Consider the following 17,040-nt stretch of genomic DNA (forward strand, 5'->3'; position numbering starts at 1 on the left):
AAATAAGTTAACCAGGCATGGTGGTGGTACATGACTATAGTCCTGGGTACTTGGGAGGCTGAGGCGGAAGGATTGCTTGAGCCCAGGAGGTTGAGGTGAGCTGTGATTGTACCACGGCACTCCAGGCTGGGCATCAGAGCGAGACCCTGCCTTAAAATTCCAGGCTGGGCTCAGTGGCTCCTGCCTGTAATCTAGGCAGTTTGGGAGGTTGAGGTGGGTCGATCACCTGAGGTTAGGAGTTCGAGACCAGCCTGGCCAACGTGGTGAAACCCCGTCTCTAATAAAAATGCAAAAATTCGCTGCACGTGGTAGTATTTCTGCCATCCCGGCTACTCGGGAGGCTGAGGCAGGAGAATTGTTTGAGCCCAGGAGGCGGAGGTGAGATGCAGTGAGCTGAGATGGTACCATTGTACTCCAGCCTGGGCCACAGAGTGGGACTGTCTCAAAATTTCTACCTGGAGGCCTGAGTGACTGCCTGGAGTAGAGCCCTGTATACCATGTGGGCATGAGCAAGAAATCAACGTGTCAACCCAGAGACTAGGGGGCTACTTGTTACACAGTAGCATCTAAACCATCCTCCCAAGGCAACTCCTGTGTCTCGGAGTGACTCTCACACACCAGGCAGACACCTCTGAATATCCTGCAGAATTTTTTTTTTTTGGATTCTCACTCTGTCGCCCAGGCTAGAGTGCAGTGGCACGATCTCGGCCTCTGCACTGCAAGCTCCGCCTCCTGGGTTCACGTCATTCTCCTGCCTCAGCCTCCCGAGTAGGTGGGACTACAGGTGCCCGCCACATTTTTTGTATTTTTAGTAGAGACGGGGTTTCACCGTGTTAGCCAGGATGATCTCGATCTCCTGACCTCGTGATCCGCCCACCTCGGTCTCCCAAAGTGCTGGGATTACGTGAGCCACCGCGGCTGCCCCAGAATGAATTCTCGTTATGTATGATTCCCAGGACATGGTCACCTCTCAGTAACCGTGCCCAAGAGAAGCAATGATCACCGGTTCCCCAGCCCGAGAGAGAAATGCGGATGTGATAAATACATTTTATTTCTACCAAGGTCCTCTGCCCATCGGCCCCCACATGCAGCAGGGGAAGGTGTGAAGCTGTTGGCCAGAGAGCAGTGGGATGAACGGTTCCTAGGCAGGGCTGCGAGGCGGCTGCTGCTTCCCCTAGGAGTCCGGAGTTCGGGTACAGGAAGGGGGGGTCATATCTCAGTAGACCACCTCATACACGGTGGCCTTCTTGTCCCCCGAGCCTGTCACGATGTATTTGTTATTCCTGGAGATGTCACAACTCAGGACTGAGGATGACTCCTTGGACTGCCAAGGGAAGGGGGAGAGAAAAGGGCACGGTGAGGCATGGTCTCCACAGATGGGTGTGTGGGCAAGGCTGGGGCGGAGTCGGGAATAGGAGGCCAGGAGTCGCCTACTGAGTGACGCATTTCCTTTTTTTTGAGATGGAGTTTTGCTCTTGTCGCCCAGGCTAAAGTAAAGCAGCGTGGTCTCGACTCACTGCAACCTCCACCTCCTGGGTTCAAGACATTCTCCTGCCTCAGCCTCCCGAGTAGCTGGGATTATAGGTGCCTGCCACCATGCCCGGCCAGTTTTTGTATTTTTACTAGAGACAGGGTTTCCCCATATTGTCCAGGCTGGTCTGGAACTCCTGACCTCAGGTGATCCACTGCCTCTGCCTCCCGAAATGCTGGGATGACAGGTGTGAGCCACTACGCCTGGCTGAGTGACCTGTTTTCTTTTTTTGAGACGGAGTCTTGCTCTGTCGCCCAGGCTGGGGTGCAGTGGCCGGATCTCAGCTCACTGCAAGCTCCGCCTCCCGGGTTCACGCCATTTTCCTGCCTCAGCCTCCCAAGTAGCTGGGACTACAGGCTCCCACCACCTCGCCCGGCTAGTTTTTTGTATTTTTTAGTAGAAATGGAGTTTCACCGTGTTAGCCAGGATGGTCTTGATCTCCTGACCTCGTGATCTGCCTGTCTCGGCCTCCCAAGAGTGACCTGTTTTCTAGAGACAGGTGCTTTGGAGCTAAGTCTGATAGGCAGAGCAGGGCCTCCATTCCCTCAATACCAAGAGAGATGGAACTGAAGTGCTGCCCTTTCTGAGACGCTCAGAGTGGGTGTGAACCAGGCATGATGTCACACAGCACAGCAGAGGGCCAAGGCGATGGCCTAGACCAGGGATTGGCAAGCTTCACAAAGGGCCTGGTAAATATTTTAGGCTTTGCCTAAAAGTCTAAATAAGTCTGTGTCACATATTCTGGGATTTTTTTCTTACAACCCTTTAAAAATATAAAAACTGGGCCGGGCACAGTGGCTCACGCCCGTCATCTCAGCACGTCAGGAGTTCCAGACCAGCCTGGCCAACATGGGGAATCCCCGTCTCTGCTAAAAATACAAAACTTAGCCAGGCATGGGGGTGGGCACATGTAATGCCAGCTACTTGGGAAGCTGAGGGAGGAGAATTGCTTCAATCCAGGAGGTGGAGGCTGCAGTGAGCTGAGATCATGCCATCGCACTCCAGGCTGGGCAACAAGGCAGGACTCCATGTCAAAAAACAACAAAAACACCAGCCATGGTGGCTCACGCCTGTAATCCCGAAACTTTGGGAGGCCGAGGTGGGTGGATCATGAGGTCAGGAGATCAAGACCATCCTGGCTAACACGGTGAAACCTCATCTCTACTAAAAATACAAAAAATTAGCTGGACGTGGTGGCAGGTGCCTGTAGTCCCAGCTACTCGGGAGGCTGAGGCAGGAGAATCACTTGAACCCGGGAGGCCGAGGTTGCAGTGAGCCGAGATCGTGCCACTGCACTCCAGCCTGGGCGACACAGCAAGACTCCATCTCAAAAAAAAAAAAAAAAAAAAACTTTACCAATCAGGACGGGCATCATTAAAAAGACAGCCAATAACAAGTGTTGGTGAGGATGCAGAGAATTTTAAAATCTTGATCATTGCTGATGGGGATATAAAATTTGAAAAACAGCTCAGCGCAGTGGCTCACGCCTGTAATCCCAACACTTTGAGAGGCCAAGGCAGGCAGATCACCTGAGGTCAGAAGTTTGAGACCAGCCTAGACAACATGGTGAAACCTCATCTCCACTAAAAATACAAAAATTAGCCAGGCATGGTGGTGCATGTCCATAATCCCAGCTACGCAGGAGGCTGAGGCAGGAGAATGGCTTGAACCCAGGAGATGGAGGTTGCAGTGAGCCAAGATTGCCACTGCACTCCAGCCTGGGAGATAGAGCAAGACTCTGTCTCCAAAAAAAAAAAAGGCAAATTTTATTTTTATTTATTTATTTGAGGCGGAGTCTCGCTCTATCGCCCAGGCTGGAGTACAGTGGCACGATCTCGGCTCACTGCAAGCTGGGCCTTCCAGGTTCACACCATTCTCCTGCCTCAGCCTCCTGAGTAGCTGGGACTATGGGCGCCCGCCAGCACGCCCGGCTAATTCTTTTTAATTTTTTTAGTAGAGACGGGGTTTCACCGTGTTAGGATGGTCTTGATCTCCTGACCTTGTGATCCACCCACCTCGGCCTCCCAAAGTGCTGGGATTACAGGCGTGATCCACCGTGCCCGGCCGGCAAATTTTAAATTTTATGTTATATGCATCTTACTGCAACTATATTTTAGAAAAACCAACAGGCTACAGGCAGATGAGGCGAGGCCCTCCGGCTGAAATTCCAACCTCGGCTTCAGTACCTGGGCGGTGGGGAGGCTTGCAGGACCCTGAGGAGGGGTTAGGGTGGCAGGGGGTGCTGGGGGCGGGGACAGGGGGAATCCCTGTGACCCTGGCATACCCGGGCACATGGCCCTGCCAGGGTGGGGGCTCCAGACCATTGAGTACCTGGAAAATGCTGGCCCCGTACGGCGTCCTCCAGGCGTTGAGCAGATTGTCCTTCCCAGTGCTCACAAACCACCGTCCTTGGGGAAGGAGAGCAGTGGGGTTCAAGGCGGGGCACTGAAGAGAGACCAGGGCTGCAGGGGGAGGTGGGGCAGGCTGGGTCTGGCCTCTCCCTTTTCCTTTTTTTTTTTTCCCCGGAAAGGGTCTTGCTCTGTCACCCAGGCTGGAGTGCAGTGGTACAATCATAGCTCATTGCAGCCTCAACTGCCTGGGCTCAAGTGTGCCTCCCACCCAGCCTCCCAAGCAGCTGGGACCACAGGTGTGCAACACCACGCCCAGCTAACATTTTTAGTTTTTGCCAGGCACGGTGGCTCGCACCTATAATCCTAGCACTTTGGGAGGCCAAGGCAGCTGGGTCACTTGAGGTCAGGAGTTGGAGATCAGCCTGGCCAATGTGGTGAAACCACTTCTCTACTAAAAATACAAAAATCAGCTGGATCTGGTGGCAGGCATCTGTAACTCCAGCTACTCGGGAGGCTGAGAGTTGAGAATTGCTCGAACCTGGGACGTGGAGGTTGCAGTGAGCCAAGATCATGCCACTGCACGCCAGCCTGGGCAACAGAGTGAGACTCCATCTCAAAAAAAAAATTATTTGTAGAGTTGGGATCTGACTATGCTCCCCAGGCTAGTCTCAAACTCCTGGCCTCAAGCGATCCTCCCACCTTGGTCTCCCAAAATGCTGGGATTACAGATGTGAACCACCGTGCCCAGCCCAAGTACTTTTTTTTTTTTGGTATAAGGTATCTCATGTACTATTTAGGATATACTTACACTAACAAATGACTTTTTTAAGAGATAGGGTCTCACTGCATTGCACAGGCTAGAGGGCAGTGGTGCAATCATAGCTCCCTACAGCCTCAAAGTCCTAGGCTCAAGCAATCCTCCTGCCTCAGCCTCCCTAGTAGTTGGGACTACAGGTGCAAGCCACCATACCCGGCTGTTTTCTTTCTTTGTAGAGAAAGTCTTGCTATGTTGCCCAGGCTGGTCTTGAACTACTGGTCTTGGGTGATCCTTCTGCCTTAGTGTCCCAAATAGCTGAAACTACATGCATCAGCTACTGTGCCTGGCTTAAATTTCTTTTTTTCTTTTTTTTTTTCTTTTTGAGATAGAGTCTTGCTCATTCAGACTAGAATGCAGTGGCATGATCTTGGCTTACTGCGACCTCCACCTCCCAGATTCAAGCGATTCTCCTGCCTCAACCTCCCAAGTAGCTGGGATTACAGGCACCCACCACCACACCTGGCTAATTTTTGCACTTTTAATAGAGTCAGGGTTTCACCATGTTGGCCAGGCTGGTCTCGAACTCCTGACCTCAGGTGATCTGCCTGCCTTGGCCTCCCAGAGTGTTGGGATGACAGGCGTGAGCTACTGCACCCAGCCTTAAATTTGAATCTCGGATAAGTCATCAATAATTTTTAGGACAGGTATAGCCCACATCTTTCATTATTTGGTTTTTAGTATAAGTATATCCCACACACCATTTGGGAGATAGTTGTACTAACAATTTGCTTTTGAGTATATAAAACTTAGTATAGAAATAACATTTTAGTATATAAATAACATTATTTGTTATTTATCTAAGATTCGGATTGAATAGGCACCCTGGGTTTTGTTGTGGTTTTGGGGGTGCCCCCCCCGCCCCAGAAGACACACCACAGGAGGCAAACTTCAGGGACAGCACACAGCTCTCGTGGAGGTGCAGCTGGTATTTCTCCGGCTTGCGGACGTGCAGGATCTCCACATTGCTACTCTCCATTCCGACCGCCAGCCAGTCCTGGTTAGGGCAGTGGCCCAGGGAGAAAATCTAGGGGTAAAGAGGGAAGAGAAGGGGTCACGAGCCCCCCTTTGTTTTGTGTCTCCTGGGTTCACTCCGTCGCCCAGGCTGCAATCACGGCTCACTGCAGCCTCGACCTCCAGGGTTCAAGTGATCCTCCTGCCTCAGTCTCCCGAGTAGCTGAGATTACAGGCATGCACCATCACGCTGGATAAATTTTTTTTTTTCAGATGGAGTCTCACTGTGTCATTCAGGCTGCAGTGCGATGTTGCAATCTCAGCTCACTGCAGCCTCTGCCTCCCAAGTTCAAGGGATTCTCCTGCCTCAGCCTCCCAAGTAGCTGGGATTACAGGTGCCTGCTGGCACGCCCAGGTAATTTTTGTATTTTTAGTAAAGACGGAGTTTCACTGTGTTGGCCAGGCTGGTCTCAAACTGCTAACCTCAAGTGATCTGCCTGCCTTGGCTTCCCAAAGTGCTGGGATTACAGGTGTAAGCCATTATGTCCAGCCTACGAGTCCCTTTGGATATTGGGGGGTACACAGCACCATCAGGGTTGGGGGGTGGAGTCCAACGTTCTCCCTCTTCAGCCCTCCCAGAGAAAGGCAGCTGGCCCAGGACTGGGAACACAGCAGACAACTGCATGTCGAATCATTAATATTAATCAGAATTACACAGAACCCTGGGGCTGCATATCCATTATCTGCTCTGAGCGCACAACAGCACAGGGAGGAGGCAGAGAGGAGGGAGAAGACACACAGAAGGGAACAGCCAGGCAAGGACAATCACTCCCCTTAAGCAGATGGTGGAAGCTGAGGCAGTGTCCCCTCAAGGTCACACAGCAAGGCTATGAAAGACCAGGCCTTGGCCGGGCTCTGTGGCTCATGCCACTAATCCCAACGCTTTAGGAGGCCAAGGCAGGCGGATCATCTGAGGTCAGGAGTTCGTGACCAGCCTGGCCAACAGAGCAAAACCCCATCTCTACTAGAAATGCAAAAATCAGCTGGGTGTGATGGCGGGCACCTGTAATCCCAGCTACTTGGGAGGCTGAGGCAGGAGAATTGCTTGAACCTGGGAGGTGGAGGTTGCAGTGAGCTGAGATTGCACCACTGCACTCTAGCCTGGGTGACAGAGCAAGACTCTGTCTCCAAAAAAAAAAAAAAAAACAAAAAAAACAAGACAGACAAGCCAGGCCTGGGAGACAGGACTTCTCACTCTTAGCTTGGAATGTTCCCTACTTTTTTTTTTTGAGACAGGGTCTTGCTCTGTCACCCAGGCTGCAGTGCAGTGGTGCGATCATGACTCACAGCAGCCTCGACCTCCTCCCAGGCTCAAGTGATCCTCCTGCCTCAGCCTCACAAGTAGCTGTGATCACAGGTGTGTGCCATCATACCTTATTTATTTGTTTATTTTGAGACGGAGTCTCGCACTTTCACCCAGGCTGGAGTGCAGTGGCGTCATCTTGGCTCACTGCAAGCTCTGCCTCCTGGGTTCATGTCATTCTCCTGCCTGAGCCTTCTGAGTAGCTGGGACTACGGGTGTCCGCCACCACACCCAGGTAGTTTTTTGTATTTTTAGTAGAGACAGGGTTTCTTTTTTTTTTTTTTTTTTTTTTTTTTTTGAGACGGAGTCTCGCGCTGTGTCACCCAGGCTGGAGTGCAGTGGCGCGATCTCGGCTCACTGCAAGCTCCGCCTCCCAGGTTCAGGCCATTCTCCTGCCTCAGCCTCCGAGTAGCTGGGACTACAGGCGCCCGCCACCACGCCCGGCTAGTTTTTTGTATTTTTAGTAGAGACGGGGTTTCACCATGTTAGCCAGGATGGTCTCGATCTCCTGACCTCGTGATCCGCCCGCCTCGGCCTCCCAAAGTGCTGGGATTACAGGCTTGAGCCACCGCGCCCGGCCGAGACAGGGTTTCACCGTGTTAGCCAGGATGGTCTTGATCCCCTAACCTCATGATCCGCCCACCTCGGCCTCCCAAAGTGCTGGGATTACAGGCGTGAGCCACAGCACCCGGCCCACCATGCCTTATTTTTAATTTGTTTTGTAGGAACAAGGTCTTGCTATGTTGCCAAGGCTGATCTCAATCTCCTAGGCTCAAGCGATCCTCCTGCCTCAGCCTCCCGAACTGCTGGGATTACAGGCGTCGGCCACTGAGCCTGGCCTGGAATGTTCCCCATTTGCAATGCTGCTTTTTGTTTTTTATTATTATTATTATCATTATTATTATTATTATTATTATTAGAGTTTCGCTCTTCTTGCCTAGGCTGGAGTGCAATGGCATGATCTCGGCTCACCGCAAACTCTGCCTCCCAGGTTCAAGCAATTCTCCTGCCTCAGCCTCCCAAGTAGCTGGGATTACAGGCATGCACCACCACGCCCAGCTAATTTTGTATTTTTAGTAGAGACACAGTTTCTCCACATTGGTCAGGCTGGTCTTGAACTCCCGACCTCAAGTAATCCACCCACCTCAGCCTCCCAAAGTGCTGCGATTACAGGCGTCAGTCACTGAGCCTGGCCTGGAATGTTCCCCATTTGCAATGGTGCTTTTTGGTTTGATTTTAAAAGGATTCAGGGTCCTCCTCCTCCTGTAGCCCACCCCATTTTAGGCACAAACAGGAATCAGGCTCTGTTCCACCCTAAACCTCTTGGAGTCTCACTAACAAGACGCCGGTGGAAATAACCACACATTTACAGAAGAGAAGACTGGAGGGCTTCAAATGTCCTTTCGTGGCCATACAGAAGCATTCCTGAGTAAAGACGCATTGAGGGGTACCCAGTGAACTAGGAGATATTCACCATGGGATCCCTAGAAATGTTCTTAGCCCACCTAAGCTTCGGGGATATGGGATGGAGAACTCTGTCCACCTGCACTCCTGATTTCCCTATCAAACAGTTCGTCAAACGAAAGAACAATGGGTTGGACATAATGAGCCTGGGAGGCAGAGCGCGGTGGCTCACACCTGTAATTCCCACACTGGGAAGCTAAGGCAGGTGGATCATTTGAAGCCAGGAGTCCAAGACCAGCCTGGACAACACAGTGAAACCCTGTCTCTACCAACAAATACAAAAATTAGGCGGGCATGGTGGTGCATGCCTGTAGTCCCAGCTACTCAGGTGGCTGAGGCATGAGAATCATTTGAACCTGGGAAGCAGAGGTTGCAGTGAGCTGAGATCACGCCACTGCATCCCTATCTCAAAAAAAAAGAGTTTGGGAGTTAGGAGTTAGCTCCTCTTAGGTTTCAAGGAGGGGCAAATGAGATGGGTCTTGAGGGATGAATAGGAGTTTGCTAATTACAGAAAGAAGAGAAAGGCATTTCAACCACAGGGAACAAATGTGCAGAGGTCTCAGAGCTGTCCCAAAGTATGCTGTGCATGAGACCAGCCCATGGAAACCCTGAATGACAGAACAAGGTGCTCACAGCCTGCCCCCAAAGCAGGTGAGAGGCAGGATCTAGGGTCACAGTGCCTGAAGATTTGTTCCCTTTGCTCAGCCCTGAGGAGCCCCCAGTTCTGTCCAGCCCCTTCACCATGTCCTTCAGCTTAGGCCCCACCTCAGTGGGGATCTCTCCATGCCCAGCTCCTCCTCCATCAACCTCCACTCTGTCCTCCTGGCCAGTAGCTCCCCCTTGGTGAGTCCTCGGTGGGGAAATGTGTGTCCCATGCTCTAGGCGGGGTCCAGAGATTAAAGGCTGGGAGAACCCAGCTACACGAGGAAAGACACATATAAGGGTATGGCTGGACACAAGCAGGTGGGGAAGATGATCTGGGGGTCTCAGTAGCCCCACAGCTTCATATGAATCATCAGCTCTTTTGTGTTCCCTTACGTCCTTAGAGTTAAAGGGGAAGCTTGTGGATGTGTCTGGAGGACAAGAAAGATGGGCACCATAGCAGATGTGAGTCCTGTCCTGCCTGTGGAAGTGGGCACCTCACAAGGAAAGGAAGGGACGCTGGATTCCTAGAGCTTCCATCCCCCTCCCGCCAGAACCGAACAGCACCTGGGAGCTGAAGTCGTGCTGCTGCAGCTGGCGGCCCTCCCGCAGGTCCCAGCAGCGCACCGTGTTGTCCAGGCCCCCTGTCCAGAGCCGAGTGCCATAATCGGAAATATCAATGCAGCTGGCACCGTCCGTGTGGCCCTGGAACTGCCTGGAGGGAGAAGGGCCCAGGCGTCCATCTTGGAATTCGAGCTGCCCCAGGGTCCTCCCAGGTCACTCCTCCACCCTCCCTGCACCAAGAGGGGCCGGGGGCTTGCCCAAGGTCCTAGCGCACCTGCCACCCACCTGACCATAGTCTGGTTCTGCAGGTCCCAGACCACAATGTTGCCATCGCTGCAGCAAGAGAAGCAAACCTTGGCGTCGGGGCTGACGGCCAGGGCGTAGCAGGCCGGGGCCGAGGAGGTCAGCTCGGCCTTGATACGGGGGGTGGGCGCCGCCAGATCCCAAATGGACAAGGTGCTGGCCTCACCGCCCACTATCAGACTCCGGCCATCTGGCAGCAACTTGCAGGAGCGAATGTAGTTGTCTCGGTTCTGGGGTCGGGGAGAGAAGCAGGGGCTGGGGGTTGGTCCCAGGTGAGGCCTCTAGGAGCCTAGCGCAATGTGGGGGTCTCTGGAGCCCAAGGTAGCCTCATCCTGATTAGCCTGCAAGCCCTACCCTGATTGGCCAGCAAGACCCACCCCTTTGGCCCACAAACCCTGTTCCATTTGACAAGCTCCGCCCTTCACCTGTAAACCCCATCCATCGTTGGCCTGCAAGCCCTACCCTGATTACTGGCGAGCCACGCCCCTTTGAGTCGCAAACGCTGCCCCATCTGACTATAAGCTACATCCTTTACCTATAAACCCCACCCATACTTGGCCTGCAAATCCTATCCCGATTGTCTTGCAAGCCTAATTCTGATTGGCCAATGAACCCCACCCCTTTGGCTTGCAAGCCCTGCCCCATGTGACTACAAGCTCCACCCTTCACCTCTAAGCCCCGCCCTTCACATGTAGCCCCACCCACACCCAGCCTACAAACACCACCCCATTTGAACATAAGCTCCACCCCTCAGTTGCGAGTCCCGCCCACTGTCCCACCCCCGCCCTCACCAGGCAGTCGAGCTGGGCCACGGGCGTCTTGGCCCCAGGCTGGCCCACGTCCCACACCTTCACACAGCCCTTGCCGCCCGTGTACACGTGCTGCGTGGAGCCGCTGATGGTGACTGCGCAGACCACCTCGCCGTGTGCCAGCGTGTGCAGCTGCCGGGCGTGCCGCGGGATGCCCGCGCCCACCAGTGCATCCGAGGGGAAGGGTACGGGCTGCATCTGTCCGTCCGCAGACACGTGGAAGGAGTAGGCCCTGGAGAGAAAGCCGGGGCATGACCCAGCCCTGGGCACCACGCCCCCGCACCCGGGATGGCAGGGAGATGCCTTTGTCCTGCCTGGCATCCTCTGATGCGTTATTTATTTATTTATTTATTTATTTATTTATTTATTTATTTGAGACGGAGTCTCGATCTGTTGTTGCCTAGGCTGGAGTGCAGTGGTACATCTCAGCTCACTGCAAGCTCCGCCTCCCGGGTTCACGCCATTCTCCTGCCTCAGCCTCCCGAGTAACTGGGACTACAGGCGCCCGCTACCATGCCTGGCTAATTTTGTTTCTATTTTTAGTAGAGACAGGGTTTCACTGTGTTAGCCAGGATAGTCTCCATCTCCTGACCTCGTGATCCACCCGCCTCGGCCTCCCAAAGTGCTGGGATTACAGGCGTGAACCACCACACCCGGCCCTTTTGTTTTGTTTTTTGAGAGGGAGTCTCACCCTGTCGCCAGGGCTGGAGTGCAGTGGCCTGATCTCAGCTCACTGCAACCTCTGCCTCCGGGGTTCAAGCGATTCTCCTGCCTCGGCCTCTCGAGTAGCTGGGATTACAGGCATGCGCCACCACGCCCGGCTAAGTTTTTTGTATTTTTAGTAGAGACAGGGTTTCACCATGTTGGCTAGGCTGGTTTTGAACTCCGAACCTCAAGTGATCCACCCACCTCGGCCTCCCAAAGTGCTAGGATTACAGGCATGAGCCACCAGGCCCAGCCTGATGTGTTTTTTGGTTTGTTTTTTGAGACAGAGTCCCGCTCTGTCGCCCAGGCTGAAGTGCAGTGGCGTGATCTGGGCTCACTGTAACCTCTGCTTCCCGGGTCCTGCCTCAGTCTCCCAAGAAGCTGGGATTACATGAGCAGGCCACCACGCCTGGCTAATTTTTTTGTATTTTTACTAGAGACAGGTTTTCACCATGTTGGTCAGGCTGGTCTCAAACTCCTGACCTCAAATGACCCACCCACCTCGGCCTCCCTGGGATTACAGGCGTGAGCCACCAGGCCTGGCCTATGATGCATTTTTTTAAAGTAATTATCTTTATTATTATTTTGTAGAGACAAGGTCTTGCTATGTTGCCCGGGCTGGTCTCAAACTCCTGGCTTCAAGTGATCCTCCCACCTTGGCCTCCCAAAGCCCTGGGATGACAGGAGTGAGCCATGGTGCTCGGCCTCTGATTCATTTAGGAAAAAGGCAGGACAACGTGGTCAAAAGTGATATGGGACAGTCAGTGGGTGGCACAAATACACAGGGGGTCTAGGTCGTGGTGTGGCGCATGGTAAATAAACACTTAATAAACGTTCGTTCAACCAAGGACCCACGAAGGCATGTTGAATGTTCCAGACCAGATAGAGGGCACTGTCCCAGGAGCCCCAGCCACCTGTGACCAGTTAAGATACTTAAATGAACTGAAATTAAATAAACATTTTCAGGCCGGCACAGTGGCTCACACCTGGAATCTCAGAACTTTGGGAGACTGAGGTAGCTGGATCATTTGAGGTCAGGAGTTCAAAACCAGCCTGGCCAACATCGTGAAACCCCATCTCTACTAAAAATACAAAAATTAGCTGGCAGTGGTACAGGCCTGTAATCCCAGCTACTCAGGAGGCTGGAGCAGGAGAATCGCTTGAACCCAGGAGGTGGAGGTTGCAGTGAGCTGAGATCTCACCACTGTACTCCAGCCTGGGGGACAGAGTGAAACTTCATCTCAGAAAAACAAAACAAAACAAAACTTTTCAGCTCCTCAGTTGCACTGGCCACATTTGAAGAACTCAAAGCCACAATCAGCTGGTGGCAATCGGGTTGGCCCGCAGTGGGTGTAGAACACCTCCATCACTGCAGAAAGTTCTGTGGACATTGGGGCTAGGTCTTCGCTGGGGGAGCCGTCCCCGTTAGCAGGGTGCTAAGCAGCATCCCTGGCCTCCACACTCCAGGCCAGGAGCGTTTCCTCCCCCAGCTGTGACAACCACACTTGTCCCCTGACATCACCCAGTGTCCCCTTAGGGGTCAGAGTCTACTTCTATGGAGAGCCAGTGGAACTCCGAGTAGCTTACACAAGACACTTTTTTTCTTTCTTTCTTTTTGTTTTTTTTTTTTGAGACTGAGTCTCGCTCTATCGCCCAGGCTGGAGTACAATGGCGCAATCTCAGCTCACTGCAACCTCCACCTCCCAGGTTCAAGCGATTCTCATGCCTCAGCCTCCCGAGTAGCCGGGATTACAGGTGCCCGCCACCACATCCAGCTAATTTTTATATTTTTAGTAGAGATGGGGTTTCGCCACGTTGGCCAGGCTGGTCTCAAACTCCTGACCTCAAGTGATCCGCCTGCCTCGGCCTCCCTAAGTGCTGGGATTACAGGCGTGAACCACCGTGCCTGGCCCACACAAGAGACTTTCTAGAAGGGGAGCAGGGAGAGACCCCAACCACACAGGGTAAGACCTCAGAGGAGGCGGGGGGCTGGCCTGGGTCCCCAGGCAGGGAACCCCACCCTGGTACTCACGGCTTTCCCCCAGGGATGCTGGGTAGGGAGGAAGAGACAGATGACCCTCGGAGATGCGGGTGAGACTCAAATGCCATCTGTCAGAATGCCAGAGGGGGTGTCAGTGAGGCAGGTGACTCCAACTCACCTCTGTGCTACCCCACGCCCACCTGCCATGCCGCTGTTTATCAGCCCCTCCCCAAGGAAGCAGAGATGCCCTCTCTCTGCCTGTCACACTACACAGGGAGGGCTGAGGTTTTCACTTGAGGGCACCGGCCCCAAAATCTCTGTCCAGGAAATCCTAGAACTCCAGGGTTCCAAGGATCCTGAAGGGTTCTCCATCCAACGTCCAGACTGGCTCTATGACAGAGGTCTCTAAACTCCAGCCCCCCGGGACAAATCTGGTCCACTGCTCACTTTTGTAAACAGTGTCCTAAGGCCAAGGCCCTCCTGCTCCTTTTCATGCAGCTTAATCACCATTGCATTTTTCCACAATCACAAGTCCTGCTTTGTATTAAGCTTGTGGGACTACTGAGACCCCCAGATCGTCTTCCCATGCACACTTGCTGAGTCAGGGCTCCCTTCCCTTTCTGCACTCCCGTGTCTCTCCTTGTGTAGTTGGTTTCTCCTCCCGGCCCCCAGCCCCTGGGCCCTGCTGACACCTCCTGCGCCCCCACCCAAGGACTCACCATGGGGGAGCGTCCGTATACCACAGAGCTGCTGACCTGAGGGGACAGGTGGAGGCTGACATAGGAGCTGGGCACAGAGAGGTCTCCATTGAGGGTGCTGTGGGAGCCCAGGCTGAAGGACGTGGTGAAGGGACTGGACAGAGTCAGGGGGCTCCTCAGGGCTGAGAGGGAAGAGTCGGGGACAGGTTTTGACACCCTGGACCCAGATCCCACCTCCCACTGCCTGGGGAGCTCCCTGGCCTTTCATTCGGAGTTTCCATGCGCTGGTCCCACATTGGCCATAGCCCGGGACACCTCCAGACCTCTGCACTATCATTCCTCCGGTGGACATGACTTTCTCTCCCTCTTTTTTTTTTTTTTTTTTAGATGGAATCTTGCTCTGTTGCCAGGCTGGAGTTCAGTAGTGGGATCGCGGCTCACTGAAACCTCTGCCTCCTGGGTTCAAGCAATTCTGCTGCCTCAGCCTCCCGCGTAGCTGGGACTATGGCCATTCTCTTTCTTTTAATTGGCAAACTCCTACCCATCCTTCAAAACCCAGGCTCATGCCTGTAATCCCAGCACTTTGGAAGGCCGAAGTGGGAGGATCACCTGAGGTCAGGAGTTCAAGACCAGCCTGACCAACATAGTGAAACCTGGTCTCTACTAAAAATACAAAAATTAGCTGGGCATTGGTGGCGCATGCCTGTAATTCCAGCTACTCGGGAGGCTGGGGCAGCAGAATTGCTTGAAGCCGGGAGCGGGAGGTTGCCATGAGCTGAGATCGCGCCATTGCACTCTAGCCTGGGCAACAAGAGTGAAACTCCGTCTCAAAAAAAAAAAGAAAAAAAAATTGAGGCCCAATGTCCCTTAACATCTCAGAAACATCCTTGAACCTCCCCATTGCCAACCTCCAGCTTTGCCCTTCTTGGGCACCTGGCTTGGTACCAGCCCTGATTATACAGGGCTGTGAGTTTTGGGGTCTGGGTTTCGTCCCTTTTTGCCACCTGGGAGTTCCTTGAGGGCAGGTTCCAAGGACAACTTTTTTCAGGGGCTCCGGAACCAGCCCAGGGCGTGACCGTAAGGCAGAAAAGATGACCACTGTCATTCCCCAGATTACTGATGGGGAAACTGAGGCTCAGAGAGGTTGGGTCACTTGCCCAAGGTCACCCAGCTGGTGAATACCCAAGCTTGGTCTGAAACCCAAGCCCATCTGGCCCCAAAGATCGTCTCTCCAGTGCACTAGGCTGAAACCCGCGACTAAGCCCCTTCCATGCTCCAGGCCTCAGTTTCCCTACCCGCCAAGCTGAGACAACGAGGAACTGCCCAGAGGGAGGCAGAGTCTAACTTGAAGTCACAAAAAGGACTAAGGCAATGAACGCCAGGCCTGGAATCTCAGCCTTCTGCCTCTCCAGCCCCTTTTCCTAGATCTCCCCGGAGATGAGGCCTGCTCCGGACAGGCACCAACAGGCAAGGTGCTCACCGATGCTGTCCGTGGAAGGCGCTGGCTTGGCAGCGAGCTGGCAGAGGTGACTGGCCGAGCTGGGCCCAGGGGTGGACGCGTCCTGGGGCGGGGAGGAGTCGCAGGACTTGGAGGCAGGAGTGCTGGGGGGAAGGTCATTCTGCAGAGAAAGGGCAGGACTGAACGCCACCAGACACCTGGTGTCTTGTGGCCTAATGATCTGATCAGAAACTGTGGGGGCCAGTCGCAGTGTCTCACGCCTGTAATCCCAACAGTTTGGGAGGCCCAGGTGGACAGATCACCTGAGGTCAGGAGTTAGAGACCAGCCTGGCCAACATAGTAACATGGTAAAACCACATCTCTACTAAAAATACAAAAAAAAGATCAGCCGGGCGTGGTGGCGCATGCCTGTGATCCCAGCTACTCGGGAGGCTGAGGCAGGAGAATTGCTTGAACCCGGGAGGTGGAGGTTGCAGTGAGCTGAGATCACGCCATTGCACTCCAGCCTGAGCAGCAGAACACGACTCTGTTTCAGCTAGGAGCGGTGGTTCACGCCTGTAATCCCAACACTTTGGGAGGCCGAGGCAGGTGGATCACTTGAGGTCAGGAGTTTGAGACCACCCTGGCCATCATGGTGAAACCCTGTCTACTAAAAATACAAAATTAGCTGTACATGGTGGCACGTGCCTGTAATTCCAGCTACTCGGGAGGCTGAGGCAGGAGACTTGCCTGAACCCGGGAGGCAGAAGTTGCAGTGAGCTGAGATCAGGCCATTGCACTCTAGCCTGGGCAACAAGAGCAAAATTCCACCAAAAAAAAAAAAAGGCAACAAAGTTACAAAGTTATAGGCCGTCAAGATTTGCAATTTTTTTTTTTTTTTAAATACAGGGTCTTGCTCTCAAAAGTAACATGATCAGATAGGCACTGTGGCTCATGCCTGTGATCCCAGCACGTTGGGAGGCCAGGACGGGCAGATCACCTGAGATCAGGAGATCTAGACCATCCTGGCTAACACAGTGAAACTCTGTTCTACTAAAAATACAAAAAATTAGCCAGGCGTGGTGGCACACACCTGTAGTCCCAGCTACCCACTATCCGGGAGGCTGAGACAGGAGAATCTCTTGAACCCGGGAGGCAGTGGTTGCAGTGAGCTGAGATCGCACCACTGCACTCCAGACTGGGTGACAGAGAGAGACCCCATCTCCAAAACAAAAAACATAAAACAAACAAAAAAAGGCACACTCGTAGCTCAATGCAGCCTCAACCTCCCACACTCAAGTGATCCTCCCGACTCAGCCTCCCAAGTAGCTGGCACTACAGGCACACGTCTCTATGCCCGGCTAACTTTTTAAATTTTTTTGTAGAGACAAGGTCTCACTATGTTGCCCAGGCTGGTCTCCAA

At 53.3% G+C, this 17,040-nt stretch overlaps 1 protein-coding gene across 2 annotated transcripts in view; it reads right to left on the bottom strand.

Moving 5' to 3' along the window:
* Positions 1-1,027: 1,027 nt before the first annotated feature.
* TLE2 (transducin like enhancer of split 2) overlaps positions 1,028-17,040 on the bottom strand; it is a 33,782-nt gene continuing 17,769 nt past the window's right edge. For both annotated transcript variants that reach the window (XM_025366146.1, XM_025366145.1), the window contains exons 12-20: positions 15,660-15,798; positions 14,201-14,361; positions 13,533-13,609; positions 10,778-11,027; positions 9,969-10,216; positions 9,687-9,834; positions 5,573-5,723; positions 3,863-3,939; positions 1,028-1,324 (exon numbers count right to left, since the gene is read on the bottom strand). In XM_025366146.1, coding sequence (XP_025221931.1) covers positions 1,217-1,324; positions 3,863-3,939; positions 5,573-5,723; positions 9,687-9,834; positions 9,969-10,216; positions 10,778-11,027; positions 13,533-13,609; positions 14,201-14,361; positions 15,660-15,798 — 1,359 coding nt within the window. In that variant the 3' untranslated portion in view covers positions 1,028-1,216. The remainder of the gene's footprint in view (positions 1,325-3,862; positions 3,940-5,572; positions 5,724-9,686; positions 9,835-9,968; positions 10,217-10,777; positions 11,028-13,532; positions 13,610-14,200; positions 14,362-15,659; positions 15,799-17,040) is intronic.

This window comes from Theropithecus gelada, chromosome 19, assembly GCF_003255815.1.
Source record: "Theropithecus gelada isolate Dixy chromosome 19, Tgel_1.0, whole genome shotgun sequence".
Classification (NCBI taxonomy): Eukaryota; Metazoa; Chordata; class Mammalia; order Primates; family Cercopithecidae; genus Theropithecus; species Theropithecus gelada.